General features: G+C 44.7%; 1 protein-coding gene across 2 annotated transcripts in view; it reads left to right on the plus strand.

The window, feature by feature from the left end:
* MGLL (monoglyceride lipase) overlaps window positions 1–22,001 on the plus strand; it is a 97,587-nt gene that overhangs the window by 69,672 nt on the left and 5,914 nt on the right. For both annotated transcript variants that reach the window (XM_079316598.1, XM_079316599.1), the window contains exons 4-6: window positions 14,098–14,234; window positions 15,705–15,815; window positions 19,707–19,796. In XM_079316598.1, coding sequence (XP_079172724.1) covers window positions 14,098–14,234; window positions 15,705–15,815; window positions 19,707–19,796 — 338 coding nt within the window. The remainder of the gene's footprint in view (window positions 1–14,097; window positions 14,235–15,704; window positions 15,816–19,706; window positions 19,797–22,001) is intronic.

Consider the following 22,001-nt stretch of genomic DNA (forward strand, 5'->3'; position numbering starts at 1 on the left):
TTCCAGCTGGTGGATTTTCTCCCTGCTGATTTTCCTGGGAATAGCTCTATTTGTTACAGACCATGAACAGACTTTTTAAGGAACTCTCAGAAGTCTTAAAACTAATAAACATTTTTTAAAATAACAAAGATGTAGAGACTTTTTAAAAAAACAGAATGTTCTCTATCAGTGCCTTCAAACAAGTGCATATTTCAGCAACAAACCCCAGAAGGAAAACAATCAGTGCACAATAGGAAAATTAATCCTTTGTTGATTCACATATTCAGGTTCTTCCCTCTGCAATGAGTCCAAGTGTTGCAGAGAAACAGGTTTGGTTATTCAGTGTCTGGTGGATTCAATTTAATAGTGCTTCTCCTATTGCACTTTCATTTTGAATGTAAAAGAAGGCATTTATTTGATTAAGACATAGTCCTGCAAGCAGCATGGGCAGGAAGACACTCCCTGTGTTATCTAGGCACTTCTTCCTCCAAACAGCATCTTTCTGTCTTCTTCACAAGTGGCCAAAGATCAGCATTTAGCTGAGTTTGGTGGTCAGCAAACACTTGCTGCTGAGCAGGCTGTTCCAGGCTCTTGCTCCTCTGACTCTGAAATTCTCACATTTTGTCCCAGTGTACTCCTGCCCACATTAGGGCTGTATGCCAATGTTTTTCTCTTCTCCATCTATTAGTTACCCACAGCATGTTAGTTCAGAGCATTTCTCTTTTGGTTGTCTGTGGAGCCTGGCAGAGCATTAACATAAATTGCTGTCATTAACTGATGTCTTTCACTTCTGTACCACACATCCCATGGGCCTTTCCTGGTTCTGCTTCTCCTTTTCTCTTTGAGACATCAGCTGATCCCTGCTGAGGGATCAGGTGCCATCAGCTTTGCCTCTCTCCCCTTTGGGGATGGTGCCAGTCCATGAATGCCCAGCTCAGCCCTGCAGCCTCTCATTTCTTTCACAATGCCTCTAACTTAAAGCCATGTTTATAATGTGATTCTTATGTAGTTTGGGGATTTATTTCTTAATTGTTTGAGCCTTAATTGCTTCTGTGCTGTTACACACAGAATACATGCTTGCATCCTCTGAGGGCAGTAGCTAAATGCCACTAACTTCAGTAGGGCTAGGATTTGACTCATAGGTTTTAAGGTAGTTTTTCCTATTTTAGTAAAAAAAAAATAGCATATCTTGGACTATTATTTTGGAAAATAAAATATCATTTTAGCATTTGAAGTGTACAGGGAACTATAAAATCATAGTTGGTGCTTTGGGAAAATGATTTCAGAATTTTAGGAAATTAACCTTGATAATTGAAAGCCTCTGGCAGTGTGATCCTCTTCACTTCTGAGGCCATTGGTAAAGTAAAGTAAAATGTCTGGTTAACCTCTGGTTCATTCTCCAGCCCAGATGAGATTCTCCAGCATCCCAGTAACACTTTTTAGCCTTGAGCCTTCTTTAGAATGACAAACTGAGGATTGCAAAAGGTCTTGCAAAACCTAAGGCCATCTGGAAGAAATCTTACCTGAAGATGTGTGTGGAGCTCACTTTGAAGTCTTCTGTGCATTCTGGCAGTGAGGGAGGCGTGGGGGATTTTGTTTTCATGCACTAAGACATCAAATAAGAACCCATCAGCCCATTTTTGTGAGTAACACCCAGTCCTCAGATGGGAGTATGCCCTGCTCTGTGCCAGCTGTGGCCAAATTTCAGCAACCTACTCTAGAAAAGCTCTTTTGCTTGTATTTCTGAAGGCTTCCCTGGATTTCCCATGACTTTAATCTGGCCTGTGTTCTGCTGTGTTCCAACAGTGCTGCAGTTTTAGCTGTGGGTGTCTCCTGCAGGTTGTCCTTCCCATTAGTGCTGTGATCAGTCCTGTGTGATTCAGATCAGCATGTGCCTCATTCTCTATCACAGCAGTAGACTATGCAAGAAGGTGTTGGGAAGCTGCCACTTGGCTCTGCCACAGGTTTGTGGCTCTCAGGACTAACACTTCACCTCACTATATCTCAGGTTATTCATGAAAACATCTGAATGTGATGTTGACCCACTTCCAGAGAGCTCGCAGCTCAAAAGCCCTGAGCTCTAAGAATGCAAAACCATTACTGTGAATGGTTCTTCACAGGCTGACAGAAAGCTTCAGCCAGTGAATAGAGCAGCTTGTAATGAAACATCTCACCCACACTGGAAGGGATGAGGCAGAAAAATAAGAAAGGTTAAATTGCACCTATATAGCTTTTCCTTATATCCAGATTCTAAGCACATGCTTTGAAAACTGATAAGGAGTGGGCTGTGGATGGGAAACAAACAGTCAAATGTCAGGTAATTACAAGCTGCTTGACTAGTTTGGTAGTTACACATCCATTAGTTGAATTTATCCTCAGGATTGCACCTGGATACTTGACCACTTCACCAACAATGAAGAAAAGTTACTGTGTCAGCCATTCTAAGTTACTCTAAACCTGTGCTTTACTCCACCCTTCATCAGTATTGCTCCATGAATAGGAGAAACCTGTTCTAACCACAAGGTGAGATTTCCCAGAGCATTGAAAATGATGCTACAGAGCCTGTCCTGTGGCACTCAAGGGTTAATTTCTCTGAAGATACTGCAGATTCAGTTCATGGGGAGAGCTGTTATACCCACAGCATCTCTAATGCTGGGATTTATTCAGGGCTTGGCAGTACTCTCTAATCTGAGAATTCTTGTTTAGCTACAAAAATAAAATCTAAAAAAAAAAAGTGCTGAATTGTAGATGGTACAAAGACTAATGCTCTCAACCCAGATCTCTTAAAATTGACATTCTGCCTGCTACATTTATTTTCTGGTTCTGAATTTATCCAAGACAAAGCCTGCTGGCGGATCCTGGCAGTTTCTCTAATGCTACAGAGCAGGCAGCCTGACCCACCGTGGTGCCAAGTTCATGCTCAGCTGAGGGCTGGGGGAAGGGAGGGGAGGCACAGGACACCTCTGAACTGAGCCTGCCCTGATACCATCTGCACTTTGGACTACACTCCTGTGCCCTTTCATGAACCCTGCACCTCTCCTGCCCAGATTTTGCAGAGAGCTCTCCCTGAGCTGCAAATACACCCTTGCTGGCTGATTGTGAAGTAGCTCTCATAGCCCAAAAAACAGCACATGGGTCCATAACCTTCAATAGCTCAACACTTGTATCTGTGCATTGTTTACTGAACTGTAGACCTGCCAGCCAGGATTCATTTTCTGCTGTCACCCAGCCATGGTTTGAAATGAGTAATAGACTACAGAAAACAATAACCTGCCTGTTTGATCCTGGATTTTTTTTTGGTAAATATATATGTAGTGAGGAGAATTTCAGAGTTGCAGTGGGGAAAGTTACAGAGAAAAGGGTATTAAGTGGTAAAAAGCAACCTAAACAATAACTCTGAAACCAACCTCTACCAAGAAAGGACAACAGCTTTGCTGCAAGACGAATTTAGGAGATCTATTTTCTGCCCTGCCACTTCCCCGTGACTTCCCCCGTGCACCATCTAAATGCCACTCAGCCATGAGCCAACTGGCAGCATCTGTGCCCTGGCACTCTGGGCAGGATTGACCCACCCAGAAATGCTCCCTGCTCCATCAGGAGGGTTTTTTTCCTTAATTGAGTTGCTCCCAGTCAGATCTGTTAGGGTTTGAGTGAGCTCTGTGCGGATGTACCCTGCTAAAAAAAAAAAGCAAATAAAAGAGCCTGCCCTTATTTCAAATAATCCACCTGCTGTTCACCCATTGAGCTTGTGCAAAGTGGGTACAAAAAGCTATAGGCTCTGGGAGAGTGGTATTTCCTTCTTGCCTTGTCAGGAACAGGGACAAATCCCATCTAATGAGGGTGGCACTGCCATGTGGCAACATGAAAGAGTGAAGCAAAATGGGGAAATCTTTTTAAGTCTGTGGGAAAGCTCCCTTTGGACAGGCTGATTGAGAACTGGAAGTGCAACCCATGGAGAGAGCTGACCCTGAGTGAAGGGCCTTGAGATCTCAGGTTTGTTAATGACCTTTTGCCAGATTAATTGGTAAAACACCTTACTGGTATCCTAGAACACGAGTCACTCTTTTTAGAAACATTATTATTCATTTGCCAGTTGCTTAAAAATTATATAACCAACAAATCTGTGCCAAGATTTCTTTGGAATAGAGAAATGCTGCATTCTGGTGCCAAGAATCTCACAGACTAAACAGAACCCACTGGGAGCCCTTGCTCTAGATGGGAACTCGTGTTTATTTTAACATGTAAATAAATCCGATGAAAAATGGGTCTTTTAAATTCTTTTTGTTGTTGTTGTTATTGATGTGGGTCCCCAATGGGTGGTCTGCATGGAGAGGAACCTTTTGAAGAGAGCTTGAAAGGAAGTTGTGTCCATCTCCCAAGACATTTCGTCAGCAGCATGGAGGGAGCTCCTACATGATCCAGCTTTCATCTGCTTTCCTTTGTGAGTCCTAAGCTACTGTAGGCAGGGAGGAACTCAGCCTGTCTTGGTTAACAATGAAGATGAATTGATTTGATTGTTTACTCAAGCCAAGGCACACATCTGGATTTACAGTGAAGTAGCTGGTTGATGCTGGGGGGAGGCTCTGTCAGCCCCCCAAGGCAGGGTAACTCCCTTGGAACACCTTGGGAGGGAACAGCCACACTCAGGCAGGGGGAACAGAACCATCTTCAAGCAAACAGAAGAGCAAGAAATGAATGGCCTTTGTTAAGGGAAGAAATGGAAATGTTTTCTGGTTAAACAAGCTGTCATTTAGGATCTAATAGCATGTGTGTGTTGGAGAGCCAGCCCACATGCCAGACACACTTTGGAATAAATGGGCAGGGAAGGGGAAGGGGAGGGTGCAGCTCCACTCCAGCACTGACTTTTTCACTGAAAACCCTGACATTTTGAATTGGTGCCCCAGCTGTTTTCATACTGCAACTTGGATCACAAAGTTAATGCAAGTGGATTTTCATCCTTGTTTTCAGCTAGGGAAAAGAACAGTTTGCACCCTTGTGGTTTTTTTTAATTTATGGGATTAAAACAAAGAAGTAAATTATATATGTTTTTAAAGGTAAAATAAAATACCAAGGGAGATATCCCTTGGCTGCTTGTCTCTTCCACTGAAGGTGAAACTCTAGCCACCATTAATGGTATCTCAAGTCATACATGGAGACCAGAAAAAAAACTCTTCTCTGCTCTTAGATCAGCAGCATATAGGTCAAATGAACTTGTGAGACCCTGGATTAACTCCAGCAAAGTCCATGCATTTTTTCTGCAGTATCTGAGCAGTGATACTGGTTCTATGCCATGCCAGAATAAGTCTTTGAAGACCAGTTCTATTACTAAGTAAAGCACCTCACCAATACTTCAGGAAATTATATGTGCTCCTCATGAAAGAGCAAAATCTCAGTGCAAAACTGCAAGAATGACTGTTAAAAATTATAGTGTCTTATAAAATTATTATAGGCCCTAAATGAAATCCCTTGGTGCTTGATTAGTTAAGAGTCTGACTCCTTAGAGCCACTGTAAATTGTGCTTCCCTGATTATATATCTTACATTGTGTTGTGATCTTCATCCCATAGGAGAAGAGATTAGACAGGAATCATTTCATTCATCAGCAAAAGAAACTCTTTTGAGAGGAACTCAACAGCTACTCAGCCATCTACACTGGCTTTGCACAGCATTTTCAAACCATTCATCCCAGTAGCCTGGTAGAAAAGGATTTTTCTGCCTGCTGTCTTCTGCTTTTATGTTCTTAAGGGCTGGCTCAGGAGGCGGCCCTGCAGAAGGGCCTGAGGAAGAAAGTGGAATCCTGTTGTGAGTGTGCTTTGTGGAAGTGGGCTCCCTATTCCTCTTTCATGGGCCTGAGCTTCACCAGCCACGCCACAGCAGCTTCCTGATTTTGTGACAGGGGTGACAAAGCTGCCCCACCCCAGGCAGCGTGGGAAGTGACTGTGGCACCTGCAGATTTTCATCCTGTCTTGGCTCCTTCATCTCACAGCATCCCAGGAGACACTCAGGATTCTAGCCTGGACACAGTGACTGCTGTTTGTAAATGCAGCTCCTTATTTTGCAACACAAACACTCTGATGGGTTTTTCAGCATGTTTTCATGAGCAACATAATGTTCCAGGAAGACTTTTAAGGAACTGCAGTTCAGAGCCAAATTCAGCAACTGCATTAGAATTGGGCAAGTCTTCTAAAGCCAAAAGAACCATGTGTGTGTCCATTAAAGAAGAATTGGCTCTTAACATTGACAGAATTAGTTTGCCTTGCTGGCCAGAATTAACAACTGCTCTGATATGTACCAGGTCATGCTGTTTGTCATCTCTGGAGTACAGAGAAGGTTTCAAATGGCTTTAGCAAGATGACTGGTTCTCTGCTCCCTAGCAATAAGGCACAAATAATTTTAGTATAGAAAATTGACTGTTTTTTTTTTTTTTTTCCTAAGCAAGACAACAAACAATATATCTCTGTGTACACTCTTCTAAAAATATCTCATCTCTGCAAATGTGTCTCTGATGTGGGAGGAGAATGCTTTCAGTTTGCTTCACTCTTTGTGTGAGCAAGTGAATAAAAACTACCCAGCAAATGCTGAAAGAGAAATTGTTTTCCTAACCCTGGAAGGCAAGAGGGAAGCTGATGCACTTGTGCCTTCAGGACAAGGCTCCCTCTTGGTCAGAGAAAGGCAGAATCCACCTGTAGCTCTCAGTTACATGCTTCATACATAGAACACCCAGGGGAAGAGGTAATTCTGTTGGGTACCATGTCTAGTGGTTGGATAATGTGCCTGTGTGGGATAACCCAGTGTGTCCCTGCATCTCTGCTAAAGAAGGGATGCCCAGGACCACCCAGGAGTTGATAAAGATAAGCATATGCTGAGCTGTATTTCAGGTTCTCAAAGAACATGAAAGTGGAAGCAGTGGTGAGAGAGGATCTTCTCCTTTTTGGTTCCTAATGGTTCCCATCTCATGAGAAAATAATATTCCTGGGAAAGACCATAGGCTTGTGTAAAACTGGGTTTTCTTTCAGTGGAAACCAGAGCTGTGGGGGAGGATGAGCTGCATGGCTGAGGCTCAGTCAGGTGGACACTGAGACACTCACCTGCAGAGTTTAGCTACAAAATAAGCACAGCAGCTGACCTAGATCAGCTTGATCAGAGTCAAGGGACCATGACCTGTGTCCTAAATCCTAGGACAGCTCACCCTGCTTTCTCCTGCCTCGTGTGTCTCTGTCCTGCTGCCAGTGCTCTCACATGCAGCAAAATGAAGAGCAGACACAGACAGGGGACAGAAATGTCATAGACCTCTCTGTGCATCAGACTTGATTTGGCTGAAGAATGGAAAGAAATTGGGGAAATCAAACCAGAAAAAGCTCCTTTACTATGATAAGTCTGTTCTGAGGGCAAGAAAGATGCTTTGTTGAGCAGGAATCTGCAGGATGATCTCTGAGATGCTTCCTCTGTGTATTTGTTCTGCCAGTGGAACATTTGCTTTACATGTTACTGACAATACAGGCACAGTCTGTTGACTTTTCCAGATGTTGATTGTCCTGCTTTGAAGCCTCTTCCTGTTTTTTTAGTTGTTTGTGTGTCTGAATGGTGGGTTAGATGTTCTGCTTGTTAAACAAATAATTAAACACTGAGAGCTTTGAAATCCAGTATGTTTAATTAATGAGCTTTGCTCACTTGATGAAAAAGATGTGTACTTAAATCATTACAAAACAAGTATATTTTTTTTCAGTATTGAACTCTTATGACAATTTGAAGTGTTTACCAGTTCATTAATAATTTTTTCATTAAACCTTAAAAAGTCACTGAGCAGAAAATCAAGGCTTCACGGAACATTTGCTGTATTGCCTTGTGTATTGCCTCCCCCAAATTCTCCATCTATGTGCTTTCTCCAAACTCCTCCTCTACAAATCCACGCTGCCTTATAGCCTGGGATTAGAGTTAATTATTATTTTTAAATTTGCTGTACCTTGGACCAAGGTCTGTGGTGCTGCCCTGTGGTGCTGGTGCTGTACAAGTGCCAAAAAAAAAAAGAAGCAGCAGTCCTTGCTCAGAGGAGTTTCAGTAGAGCTCATAAATACATAAATACAGCCATCAGCTGCAATGCCTTGTGACACACTTCATTAACTGCTGCACTGGCTGCTAGAGCTGAAACACTCTGGAAAACTGTATCTGCTGCATCTTGTGCTTTAAGTTTTATCACCAAATCTGAGTGCATTTTGGAAAGAGCAGAGGGGAAAGCAGAGGCAGGCAAGGGTTGTTGCCTCTCAGAGTGTGGGAAGACATCTATGAGAATTTTTGATTTTGCTGGTTTTTTTTCCTAAACCTGACAGCTGAACAGCAAGCAGGACACAACTATTCTCATGTCTCTTACCAGCAGCAAGACCTGTGGTGTGGTGAGAGCAAAAAAAGGGTGAGATAAGCTCAGCTTTCCCCATGTCACAGTGTCCAACACCAGTGAGAGGTGCATTCCATCTCCAATTTCAGGCAGAAAATAGAGGCGGAGAACTTCAGGAATAAAACAAATCTTTCCAAAAGCTAATAAACACATAACTTCTTTTCCAGCAGCCTTTTGGGCATTTGCTTCAAATGGACCTGTCAGATTCCAACAAGCTTGTTGTTGAACAAGGCAGTGAAAGAAGAAGGTTTTCAGCCTGAGCTTGGCTGTGGCTCTAACAAAAATCCTTCCTCTGCACACCACTGTCTGTGGGAAATGAGCTGCTGCCCACTGCTGCTGCAGTGCCAGTGCTAAAGCAGCAAAATAACCTTTTCTGGCCTAAACAGCTCTTTGGCAATTGAATCACATCATGCTCCAGCTTATTAAATCAAGCACTCCTGCACCCAGCCTTGCCAATGGCCCCTCTGCCATCATTAGGACATTTCTTTTCAGTGTGGGACTCTGGGAGCTGCTCCTCAGCTCTCTCTGGGAATTATTGACTTCACAGTGGGGGCACTTCTCACCTTGAACCACTGAAAACTCCTGACACTCCTGTTAGCACCATTGTAATTCAAAATGTGTCTGTGCTGAGGGAGTGGTAAGCCTGGAATTCCTGACCTAACCCCTGGCTCTGCCTGTTCCTGATTCTCCCTCTCTAAAATATTGGAGTTTTGCCTCTAGAGAGAAAAACAGATAATGTTGGTGAATCCTGAGGCAGGAGTCAAGCCCTGCATTCCTCCTGGTTGTTTCTACCATCAGGTGGCAAGGGAGAAATCTCATCCTGTGAGATGATCCACCACTAGTGGTGGTGTTCTCTCTGCAATAAAAATGGATCCAAACCACCCCCTTTCCCCCAAAAACATCAAAATATGTGAAAAGCCAAGATACAAATTCTTCTGAAAAATTACTGTTCCCTAGGCAGATTTCTCTTGTCCTCTCTGTTTTATGGCTTTTCTATTATAAATATGGGGTAAAGGCTGAAAAAACAACATGGTGCATAATTTCTGCTTTCCCATGACTGTAAGCTTTAAGGAGCAGCACTGAAACTGGTGAATTTACAGCACCACAGCTGAACTCAAAATTTGACCTGCATTCCCATCACCTCATTTTCCATAGCAAAATGTTCCTGCAGAAGATCAGAGGGTCAATTCAGTCCTCACCTGAGCATCCAGGGTCAGGCTCTGCTTTTGTCAGGAGGGTTGGAAAGAGAAAGAAATGTGTATGGTGTGTGGCTGTTGTAAAAGTGCTCATAACAAACCCAGTGCAGGTACATGAGGGTGGGCAGGGTGTGCTGCCACACTCACCCAGCCCCCCACAGTGTGCAGGGACAGGCACTGCCACACTCCCCTCTCACCATAATATTCTGCTCATCTCCTCTGCTGCATTTAAGGACAGATTTCTTCAGCTCTGATGTGGCCCCACAGCCCCATCAATAAAGCACTGTGCTGGTGGAGATCCAGCCCAGGTCCCCTCATCAGACTGAGTCTGCCCCACAAGCCCAGAGCTGGGCTGTTTATTTCTTCAGGCAGTTCCCATTTGGCTCTTAATGAAGGGAAAGGAGTGTCAAGTTGGACTGTGCTTCTTATTTACATGTTTTTCAGCATATCTCCAATGTGATCAGGATGTAACCTTCTTTGAGGCATGTGAGCCAATGTCAGCTGATGAGCCTGGCTGCTTTGGAGTGGTTTTCAAAAGAAAGCTCCACAGTATGAGAGAGTATGGGATCTGAGGAATGAAGGGATTGTATGCATTTCCAGGGTCACAGGATCTGTTATGCAGGCAGACCTGTACCTACCTGGTTGTAACAGACTCCCCAGAGACCTCACACCCTCAAATACTCCACCCCTGAACTCTCAGCTTTGTATTCCTGTGCAGCCAGTCATTATCATTTTATCCAGAGAGATGTGTAGTTTTGGAGGGTCTATAATCTTAGGTGGAATCACGTTCTGAAGTCATGTTTTGTGACAGGACTGACTGAGTTGTTGTTCTTGACTCCAGTGGCAGAGCTGCAGTCTGAGCATGCTCGTGCCAAAAATAGAGGGAAGAATTTAATAACTGTGACTTATTGGGCCAGATCATCACAGCCTTTATTCAGATTTTGTTTGAGCAAAGGATGTTGTTTTGCAGTGGTGTGTTTGGTGGGAAATGGATGTTTAAACCTCCTAATGCTAAATTTGCAACTTGAAAACATGTGGTTTGGATTCTCACTTTTAAAGATTCGTGGAAAGGGTGCCTGCAATTAGCTCAGTACCCACAACCTGACATGATCACTGGGCCACTGCACAAACAAAGTGCTAGCAATGAACCACAATGACCCACACGAGCTGGGTGTGAAGCCAGTTAGATGGGAAACAGTTTAAAAGCTTTTGGATGCTGGGTGTGCTGTGGGGATGTGCACTGCACCTCACACTGCCCTGCTGGAGCCAGGGCCCCTCTGGGAATGCTGTGATGAGCAGCCCATGCAGCTGTGACTCCTGGGACACTTCTCTGCTGTCAGCCTTGCTGCTGTGTCACTTGGTGTGGAGCAGTCTGTGGCTGGTCCAGGCTGCCAGGGGAAGGTGGCCACTGTTCTGTCACTGGCACTGTGGAACCACTACTGCAGATTCATTCCCAGCAAAACCCAAAGCTAATAGCTTTACATCAAGGATGAACCTGACCTGTCATCCTTAATAGCTCTAAAGGCAAAAGATCAGAGAAAAACACATCAATATTCCTGACTGTATTGCTGTTTGGTTGTGCAAATATCTTTCATCTAATAGAAGGGGTCTTAGCTCCTCACCCTGAAGCTTTGTCAGCTGGGAAATTCAAACTTGCAATATACTCATTCACTGAGGGAACAAGTTTGGTTTCTTGGAAAGGAAGAATGGAAAATATTAAAATAAAAGATCATGACCTAGCAATGCCCCCTGGCTAACACTGTGCAAGGGGCAGGGATAGTATCAATGCAAAGACTTGCATGGCTTTCCTGTCCCACATGTGCAGACAAACTCCTGCCCAGGCTTTGCTCTGTGCAATCTGAGTGGGGAACAGTTTAGTATTTAAAACCAAGGTTATAAGGGGGGGGTTCATTTAGTTGCTAATAAGAAAACCCAAACCCTGGAAAAATTCACAGGAACTTGTCACAGCATTGCAGAGGTATTTCTTGTATTCCACAATCATTACTTTGACTGTTACAAGCAGTGTCACTGTTATGGGGTGCATAACAGTGAAATTCTCCACACTGAGAGGCAAGGAGGCTTTCCAGACCTGCCTCTGTCTCATCCAAAACCAGCAAAAACTCACAGTTCCAGAGCAAGGAGTCATGGCCCATTTACAGACCTGGGCCACGGGAGTTCTGTCTCTGCTTGCTCAGCTGTCTGAGCCCTGGAGAGAAGGAGAGACTAGAAGCAAGCGAGGCAGCATTGGAGAAAAAAAACCCTGAAGTGCAGAGCTCTGTTAGGGAAAATGTTCCTCTCTCTGGGCTGTTCAACTCATATCAACCTGCTACATTTGGAGTTGAATAGCAGGCAGATAACACGTTGGAGGACCATAAAGTGAGTGGACTGGAAGTGTATAAAAGTTGTAAAAAGCTCACTTCCCATCTGTAACAAAAAACAGTTTAAAGTTAATAGCTCCTCTAGCCACACACATGGTTTCACTTCTGGAAATTATCCTGACTTGTATTTTAATTTGCTCTTCAATTTGTTTCTGGTCACTGATCCATGGAGGATGCTTGCTGCACTGTATTTTGGCAGGAATTGGACTGTGTGCATGGAAAGCAGAACTGGTAAAATGTTATTTAAAATTGATCAGCATGACGTGTATGCATTTTTCTGGCAGTCACTGTGGCTGATTGCAGCCTTCACTGCCAAAAGAGCCAGCCACAGAGACCACCTGACAGCACAAAAAAGCAAGTTTGGTGTTCAGTTTTTCCTAGATGGAGTGAATTTAGTCCAGCTTTTTTATTGGAAGTTCTGCCTAATTTGCATGGTGATTTTTTTGGGTGGCTTACAAGAAAGTTGAGACCTATTGATTTCCACTGGTTCCACTGCCAGCAGATGGAAATACCTTTGTGGCTGTGTCAGCAGTGCTTTTCTTTGCTGATCACTGGAATGGGAACCATCCAGCATGTCAACAATTACCAGCTTCACCTTGATGCTTTAAGTTTTAATTTTCATATTTTCAGATTCTGAGCTGCCTAGGTGTGTAGCTCTGAGCTTCATATTAAGTGTTAGTAAGTTCTCTTCACAGGGTGGTTAGACAGAACAATGCTTGAGAGTGAGGACAACCATCACAAGCTTCAGGTCAGAAAAGATAAACAGGGAACTGAGGAGAGCAAATGTAGAGGATGTGACTTCATGACCTGAAGCTGTAATTGGACCTTTAACCCCAATATGTAAATGGACCAAATTTATAAAAGTGTGAAAACTCATGACCAGGATCCATCTTGGGTCCATTCTGGGTGTAGCCCTGGCTGGGCTCTTGCACTGCCCAAGGTGTGTCTTTTTGAGGCTTTTTAATAAATACCTACCTAATTATTTCAGCTGTGTCTAGTCTCTGTTGCAGGTCAGCCTCTCTAGGCATCAACCTCCCTTAACAAGTCATTGTCCCTTTGTGTCTGTGGATGTGCCAGTGCCCACTGGAGCAGGCACCCAGCACGAGGGGGATATTTAAGACCCCCTGTACCCTAACCCATATGGATGGGATGCACTTTCCCCTTCTCAATTTTCCTTAACAACCTGCATGGAACAGAAACAAGCAAAGGGGCTGTTTCTAAGAAATCCTGTGATAGACAATAACATGCATGTGTGGTCAGGTAAGCATGCAAACTGCTTCCCAAAGGTGGGATTGATTTCAAGCTTTTGCAAGCTCAGAATTGCCTGGGGCTGTGTTGGTGGTGATGCTGGCTCCACCTCTGCCAGGGATGCCACTGTTCCCATGGCAACTCACCATCTCCCATTTTAATCCTCCCCTTCCCTTCCAGGAGGCAAGATAATTCCCAGACACAGAGTGAGGAAACAGTGTTCAGGTGTGGTACAGTTTGCAGTAACACTTGTTTAGGAGGAGGATGCCACTGGACACTTGCCCAAGGCAGGCTGTTGCAATCTCCATCACTTGACCCCTTTCCTCAGGTTTCCAGCCCACCCAGACCTGCAGGGTGTCATGAGAAAAAGCAGGACTGTGAAGCTTATACACATTCAGACCCTGGAAAAGGCAGTATCCGTGGTCCATAAAGTTTATAGCAACTGTATCTGGTCTTCAGAATCTTTCTGTTTCTTGCCAAGATGCTGCACAGCAGTTACAGCTGTACAGTGAGCCACCAGACCAAAAGCAAATGATCCCTGAGGCAAATCCCCATTTCCCAGGATGCAGTGACCCAAGGCAAGACAGCTGTTCCTCACCCTGCTGTTGGAGGCTGCAAGAAGTACATTGGTACTCTTCGTTTTTAAGAGCAGATAGAAACATGAATAGAAGTGCAAATTTAGAGGCCCCTTGCAACCCCTTAGCACAGGTCATGGACAGTATGACATGTGACAGCTCTGTGCAGTTTCCTTTGCATTTCTGCAGCACTTTCTCTGTTGACTGGTGACTGCAGGAGAAGCTCAAGTTAGGACAGAAACAGTCCAACAGGTTTATTTCTGCCAGGTCCTTTCTTGACTGTAACCAGTGCTTCCAATGACTGAGCTGTGTGCTCTCCTTCCCCTGCAGTTGGCCACGGGCAGAGCGAGGGGGATCGTATGGTTGTCTCAGATTTCCACGTCTTCATCAGGGACAGCTTGCAGCACATTGATCTCATGAAGAAAGAGCACCCAGAACTGCCCATTCTCATCCTGGGGCACTCCATGGTAAGCACCATTCCCTCCCCATGCCAGCAGCACCAGGGCATGTCACAGTCTGCTGACACTCATGTGGATGGCAGGAAAGAACTCTGCACAGCAGGAAAACAGAACTATAAGGAGCCTTCCCTTCCACTTCACTCACTGACTGATTTGCCAGCATGCTATAACCCCGAGATCTGCCTTGAGTAAAGACAGTCCTTTACTTTTCTATCCCCACCATGGCCCTAATTAGTCTCATTTGCAACAAGAAGCTGCTTTTTAACACGACCATTCATTCCCCTGGCTATGTGGTAAGTCTCACCAGCTCCCTGCAGCATCAGGCTTCCCCTTTCATTTTAGCCAGTAACCAGGAGGTTAAGCCCTCCAAGGCTTTGTGAGCAGCATGGGGATGAAGCATGAAAATACCCTGTAGCCTCATTCTGTTAAACAACCTAACAGGAAAATGTACCAGGGATTAAGGCTGCAAAAACAAAGGCACTGATTTGGTGAACAGATCTGAAGCCTGATTCTGACAGCACGGGCCAAATCCCTTTATTCAAGCTAACAGTATTCCCACTGATGTCATTGATCTGCTCTGCCTGCCTTCCCGGAGGAGAGGAAAATGAATGAGTACTTTGGGATTCAGCCCATGCTCAGATAAATAAGTGTTCTTGCATAAGAAGGCATGGCAGGCTCTGAAGGGCTCCCGTGCTCCAAAGCCACTGTAACAAGGAGCAATTTCCCAGTGAGGTCTTTGGGATGCTTCTCACTGCTCCATTTAACAACCCCTGGTTCTCCAGAAGGGTGGAAAGTCACCAGATATTTCCCTTGGCAACTAATCCTCTGCAAATTTTCCCAAGCAAGCCCACCAGACCCCTTCCATCTGCAGCCCCTGTCCTCATGCCTGGCTGTCCTTCAGCTCTGGACCATGGGCTGGGTGTTTGCTGCCAGGCCCTTGGCACAGCACCGTGGGGCTGGAGGGGCTGGGGACACTGAGGAGGAGAATATTTAATTCCCATTAATTAGTGAAGATTTTCACATGCCAGTGGCAGCATTGCTGTTGCCCAGGTTACCAGGGGCACAGCACGGAGCAAGCCTGGCTTCAGAGCATCTTCCCTATGCAGCACAGTCTGCCCAGCTGATAAACCTCAACTTCGTTTTCTAGTCCCACCTGAACTCCCTCTTCAGACATTTTCTTCTTACTTCTCAGTTCTTTTAGGTAAAGAGGACACAAGGCATCCCAGGGAGCTGATGAACATTGCACGGAGAGTTGAGTTCAGGGTGATGTGAGAGTTTAGAGCATGAGGACAGAAACCAGATCTCTTCCCCACAAAAACCAAACACTCCCAGTGCTTCCACTCCTCCAGCCTTCCTTGCTGACCACACTGCACAGAAGTAACGCCTTGCTTGGACTAAAACTCTTCCAGTAACAGGATTACTGTACAAACAAGATGTTGGCACCTGTATTAAGCTGTGGGCTGTTATTTTGCATTGCAGGGGGGAGCCATCTCCATTCTGACAGCTAGTGAGCGACCCAGTGAGTTCTCAGGCATGCTGTTAATCTCTCCTTTAGTGGTAGCCAGCCCAGAAGTCGCTACTCCCATCAAGGTAAGAGCAAACCCTGGCCTTGAAATGCAAAACCCTGCTGGGATCTGTGCCACCCAGATGCCAGTCAATACTTTTCTTCTAACTGCCTCCCCCACTGTTCCACCTACTTTTCAGAGGGGAAGTGAATCCTGAACCTGTCCAAAAAAACCTGTTTAAGCAAGAGCTGGGTATTGGTGGTAGCAGACTGTGCTTTCTTCACCTCACCCCATGGCAGCCCACACAATGCTGTCCTTTCCCTTCCTCTCCTACAGCTTTCTTCCTGACTCATGCAGAGTCTGGTATAGTTGCAACACAGGCTGCTGGCTAAGTCAGGCCAGGGTTATTTTTGGCATTTGGGGGATGACCAATTTCTGAACAGAGCTAGAATTTCTGAGTACCAGAAATCCTTTATGAGCCTCAAAAAAAGGCTTCCAGCTAAAGCATCACTGCCCCACCTGCACCCCATTTGGCTTGGTACCATAACTGGTTCTTGTCCAGACCATCTCTTTTGGTTTGCATTTAGGCTTTATCCCCCTCCCATTCACATCTGCACTCCAGAGCTGTTTCTGATCCACAATTGCATTGCCCAGTTTGCCCCAGGGAAGTTCTGCAAAGCAAGTGAACCTCAGCTCTCTCCTTTTTACATTTTTAAAAGAATAAACAAAATTCTAAAAGAAGCTGGAAGCAAAGGGAAGGAGCAGCTAAACCAGCAGGAATGACAGAACCTCTCACTCCCACAGGACTTCATCCTTTATCCTTTCTCCTTAGAAATTTCTCCTAGGGCTAGCTTCTTGTTTTAATTTACTTCTAAGCTATTTCTCCTTTTTTTTTTCTTCTGTGAGGAAGGAGACAGATTGCCTCAGCTTTCAGTATAATCCTGTCCCACTTTCTGCTGTAGCCAAAGCCATCTATGGAACTCACAAATCATTACAAGCACCAAAGGGTGCTTTCTAATCACCTCCTTTCCACTGAAGAAAATGCATTAAGACCTCTAGCCTAAAGATGCAGGACCCTGCTGAGATCTGAACCACCTGGATGCCAGTCAATATTTTCCTTCTCAGTGCTTTCTCATAGTCCTACCTAATTTTATGAGGACAAGTGAATCCTGAAGTCATCCAGTCCAAGTAAACTTATTTAAATAGGAGTCAGAGTACCCAAGTCTGGTTTTAGGAGGCTGGTTACTGCTTCTTTGTGGGTGAGGCTACATCTGGCATAAGTCCCATGAGCAGCAGTGCCCCAGCTTTTCCTTACTTGGGAAAGCAAAAAAGAATAACTATTAAGAAAAAGATAATAAACAGTCTGAATATGAGAGAGACTGTTAGTCTTTTCTCTCTAATCAAGGAGAATAAAGATTGCCATAGATTTCTCTTTTGCTAGATGCTAAACCCTTTCTGAAACAAGAACTCACCAGTTCTGTGGGAACTAGCATTACTATAGTCTGGTTTGTTGCAGATCTGTACCACATGTTGCTTTATTTCTGTGTAAGAAATAAATGCCATGATGCATCAATTAGGTAGGAAATCCTGTTCTCTAACTGAAGTATTTTGGAGGTGTTTATATGGTCTCTTTCCTAGAAGGTCTCTCACATGCAGTATTACAAGAGCACAGTCAGTTTCTTTCTCTTTCAAATCTATTTCTGCATCTCAAAACTGATAAAAAATTAATTACTCCTGAAATAACTCTGCTCTGTCACACTCAGTTGAATTAATTTCAGGAGTTGAAAAGGTATTTGCAAGAGGAAGGATTGAAAACAAGCAGGGCATTCCTGCACAAGCCACATTTTCCCAATAAAGCTGTGTGGTTTTCTTCCTCTGAGAGTCACAAAACATTTCATGGTGATTGTGCTTGTGAGGAACAAAGCCTTAGTTTTCCCTTGGAACTGGTAGGACTTCTCAGCCCTGGGCCATTTCCCAAGGACTGTTGCATTCATCCCTTTGCTGGGGAGGTTTCCAGCTGAGCAAGAATTTACCTTGGCCAGAACAAACCAGGGCTCCAGACAACAATAACAGTGAGCTGGATGACACATGGTCCTTCAGACCCTCTCAGAAATACCTTCCCTGGCTGCTGAGCCAGCCCTGGCAGCAGCAGGAGCATGTTTGCAGGGTCTCTGCTGGAAGATCAAATGCTGCTCTCTGCAGAAACACAATTTCACCAGTGCCCTACAAATCCCATGTCCTGTGCTTCTGATGGAAGCATCCAGTTGCAAATCCAGTATAGTGAGAGGGATCTTGCTGCCTGCCCCCTTTTCTTCTCAACTGACCTGGACAAAATTCATCTCTGAATCTTTGCAGTTTCAAAGCTGCAGAGGCAGGAGTCACATACACTGGCAAAGGGCAGAGCAGGGGTGAAAGAGCATCTCCCACTACATTTCTGCTCTTGAATGCCTTGAAATCAGGTGGGCAGGACAGCCCCTTAGGAAATATTCCCTGGTGTTTAATCCTGTACTGACCCTCAGGCTATTGTTTAAGGACTCACTACATGATATTCTCTCTTTACCTTTTGTGTTTTCCATTTCACCCCTGACTGATCTATTGCTTTCTAGCCTGACTGGGCATCATGTTGCTCACTGTCTTTCAGCCTGAATCTGCACCCAGTAACACTGCAAAGGACTTTTCCTAAGGTGCAATCAAACTAGAAGAAAGGACTATATTAAAACTTTTTTTTTCTTTATTCCTTTATTCTGTCCAGTTTAGTAGAGATGTTAGTCATCAGGTTCAGAGTCCATAATCCTGTTTAGGATACATGAAGGTGCATAGCTCGTCACTGCCTTGAGTTAACATGAAATGAGGAAAACCTCATTCCTTCTTGGATCATCATAAGCTCATATGTGTATTGTTGTGTAGTAAAAATTAATTTTGCTGGCACAGTGTCATAGCCAGTGAGGTCTCAGTGTACAGGCACAGTGACACTGGTTCTTAATCATATCTAACCCAGGTACACACGTGTTCCCAAACCTGCTGTGAGTCTTTATTGCTTTTCACTCCTCTCTGACTTTGACTTCAACCTTGTGTTATTCCTCTAATATCATAATTAATCTATCATGTGTCATCTGTGATCTGAAGTGCCAGGGTGTGCTTCAGAAATGATTAGGTGTCTGCAGAAACAGAGGGCACAGGGGACAGCCTGCTCCAAGTGTTAGCTGTGCACACCACAGGGCATAAACCAGACCAATGAACACTAACTGTGTGTTTACTGATTAAGCAGTGATCACTTAATTAAAGGCAGCTATCAAAGCTATCAGAGATCAGAGCAGAACTCTGGTATCAACGTGCTTGTAGTGCTGTTGAAATGAAAGATGTTCCCCTTTCTTCTACCAGCAGTTTCCAGCCTCAATGCTTTTGTGTGTTGTTCCCAGGAGACGTGTGAGCAATGGATTCCCTTGGCCAATGCATGCACACTTGGCTGTTGTTTATTTACAGGTTCCCTGGAGAATACACTTATCAAAATGAGTGCAGCCTAGGCAACTGCTGCAAATGGCACCCATCATCACTTATGCACTGCAGCCTGAAATCAGAGCTGTGGCAGCAAGGAAAGGGCAGTACAGCACCAAACCCAGCCCTCTAAGAGCTGGAAATGACCTTTTCCTATCAAAGTACTGAACTGAGGCCTTTCAGAAATTAACTTAAGAATGAGGAAAAGGCTCAGCACAATGAAGTTGTGCTGCTGCATGTGGACAGACAGCTGATGGTATTTCAGTCTAGCACACCCACTCCCTGCTCCCAAGGAGCAGTTCAAACACTTTCCTCGTTAGGAGAAATGTTTTAAATATAGGACAGATCCTTCTCCAGAGTTAGCTGACAATTCTCAACTATTTAACTCCTGTGCTGATTTCCATCAGCTCAGCATTTGGGCCTCTGTGTTCCCTCTCTCCCTCTAACTGGCTCTTTGACTTTTTCCTTTCCTCTCCCACAGGTTTTTGCAGCAAAAGTGCTCAACTTTGTGCTCCCAAACCTATCACTGGGATCAATAGATCCAAATGCAATTTCCAGGAACAAGAAAGAGGTGAGAACCTTAATGCCATTTTAAGTGACTGCATAGCTGGTATCTTGTCCCAGTCCTGCCATTTTTCTTTTAGAATATCCACAAGTGTTTTGCTAGATCAGGAGGGCAGTCTGTGCTGGTGCAGAAAGGTGACATGTCTCTGAAGCCAGTGGGACTGACTGCTCACAGAAGGCTGTGGGAAACCACTGTTCCTCCTGGGGTGTGCCCTGCACCTGCAGCTGCTCTGGGCACCAGACCTGGCAGAGAGCTGCAGGTGCACAGGGAAGCACGTGAGAGCCATGTCTTTGTCTCTGCTGCACCACCACCACTCATCACAGCAGCAACACCCAGCTCAGGTAGCAAGCACACTGCTAAAGTCAACTTTTCCACCTCTGCTCTTTGTGGTGAAATCATGCAAAACTCTACAGCCCTGGAGATTTGTTTTCCTGCTTCCAAAGCAGGACCATATTGCACCAGGTGCATTCAAGCAGAGGAAAAGAGCATGCTTTAACCAAAGAACCTGTCACAAGTTCTCCTGGATCCCACTCTGACTCTGCTACAGCCTTTCCAAACAAATGATTAATGCATGCTACACCCAAGAACAATGCTTTAAGGAGCTGCAATTTAAGCAGCTGTTGTAACAACACAACTTCAGCCTCACCACTGTGAATGTGCATGGAACTGTCCAGGGTTGAGTTTTGATAATGCCACAATAGCCTGGGCCTCATCTCCCATTCACACTCCTGGTAATAACTGTGTCAGCCTATTCATGCCAGCACTGCAGAAACAGGTGTAATTGCAGCTGCTGCAACACCACCAAAGAGGGTTTTTCCTTCTCTCTGCTGTGGGAGGAGTGAAAGGAGAGTCATGAACTGTAAGTGAATGAAGGTGCTTAGGCTGTAGCCAGAACTTGGTGCATTTCAGAAAGCACCATTTTTCTTGAATTATAGAGAATGGCACTCAAGGGTGTCTCAAGAGCTTTGCTGGTGCAAAGTGGTCACTTGTTCCTGTGCTCCCATGCCAGCTTACATCTCACTGGCAGACACTGTCATTTTCCTGCATTTTCATGCAATGGTTCATACCTTAACTAGGAATTAATAAAATGCCTTTCTCAGGGGAGGCAGCTCAACCAGCATTAGAATTGAAGCTGAAAGGACCAGGAGCAAAGACAGTGCCAGCATCTGTGTGAGTGCAGTGCATTTGGCCTTGGCATATCCCACCTCTTTGGCTCACCTATTCAGAAAACTGGAAAGCTACGAGTTTCCCAGAATAGCCTTGAGGCCCAGGATTGTTTCTTGGCACTGCCAGAGGGGTTTTTGTTCCAATTACTTTTAGTTCACTTATCCTTGAACAGAGCATAAGATTTCACTGTGTTGGAGGTGGAAAGATGCAAGGAGCTGAGGAAAAGAAGGCAGGACTGGAGTGGAGTGAGATCATGTACATCCGCTGATGCACCGTGTGACATATGCTCCAAAGTACCATATGAGGCTGCACAAAATAAATGCTTGGGAAGAGGGCTGACTCCAGTCTAGCTGTAGAAACCTGTTCTTAATTACATTCAGCTGCCATAACTTGTTGCATATAATTCAGAGAAAGGGTTTAAATTAGACAATTAATTCACGAAAATGACACAGAGGAAAGTTTTCACGTCTACATTTGTAGGTAGAGGATAAAAGCAGTCAGGGCTCTGCAGGAGGAGAGGAATTGGAGAGCTGTATTCCCTACCTGAAGAGTGAGCATGTCTGCAATGTGTGGGTCTTTGCCTGCTCCTGATTTGTTTTGTGACACCTGAACTCTGCTGCAGCTGCATTTAAAGGGGGTTTTAAATTTAAAGCATTTAAGGTTGGTTTAAATACACCTCCAAGAGCTGGATGCTCTGCTGGAAGATGCTACTGCTGCATTCAATAGCTTTATAAGAGAAAAGTGATGATGTAGGGACATCCTGTATAATAATACATTTAGGGAAGTGTCAGAGAGCTCCTGAAATTGGCACACAGTATTGACTGAGCACTTCCGTGTTGTGGCAATGTTAGGAATCACCACAGCAACCACTGGACATACTTTATAATAATTGCCATTGTGTTGTCTTTCTAACCACGTATTTGCTGCTGCTTCATCTGTTCTGTGATGCTTCAAGTCTCTAAAGCTTCCTTGGGCCTTGCTTTACCTCTGCCCTTTTCCTTTCCATGGAGCAAGGGAGAGCCTCTTGCAGTGGATAAAGGTGCA

The sequence above is a fragment of the Erithacus rubecula genome (assembly GCF_903797595.1).
Source record: "Erithacus rubecula genome assembly, chromosome: 13".
Lineage (NCBI taxonomy): Eukaryota > Metazoa > Chordata > Aves > Passeriformes > Muscicapidae > Erithacus > Erithacus rubecula.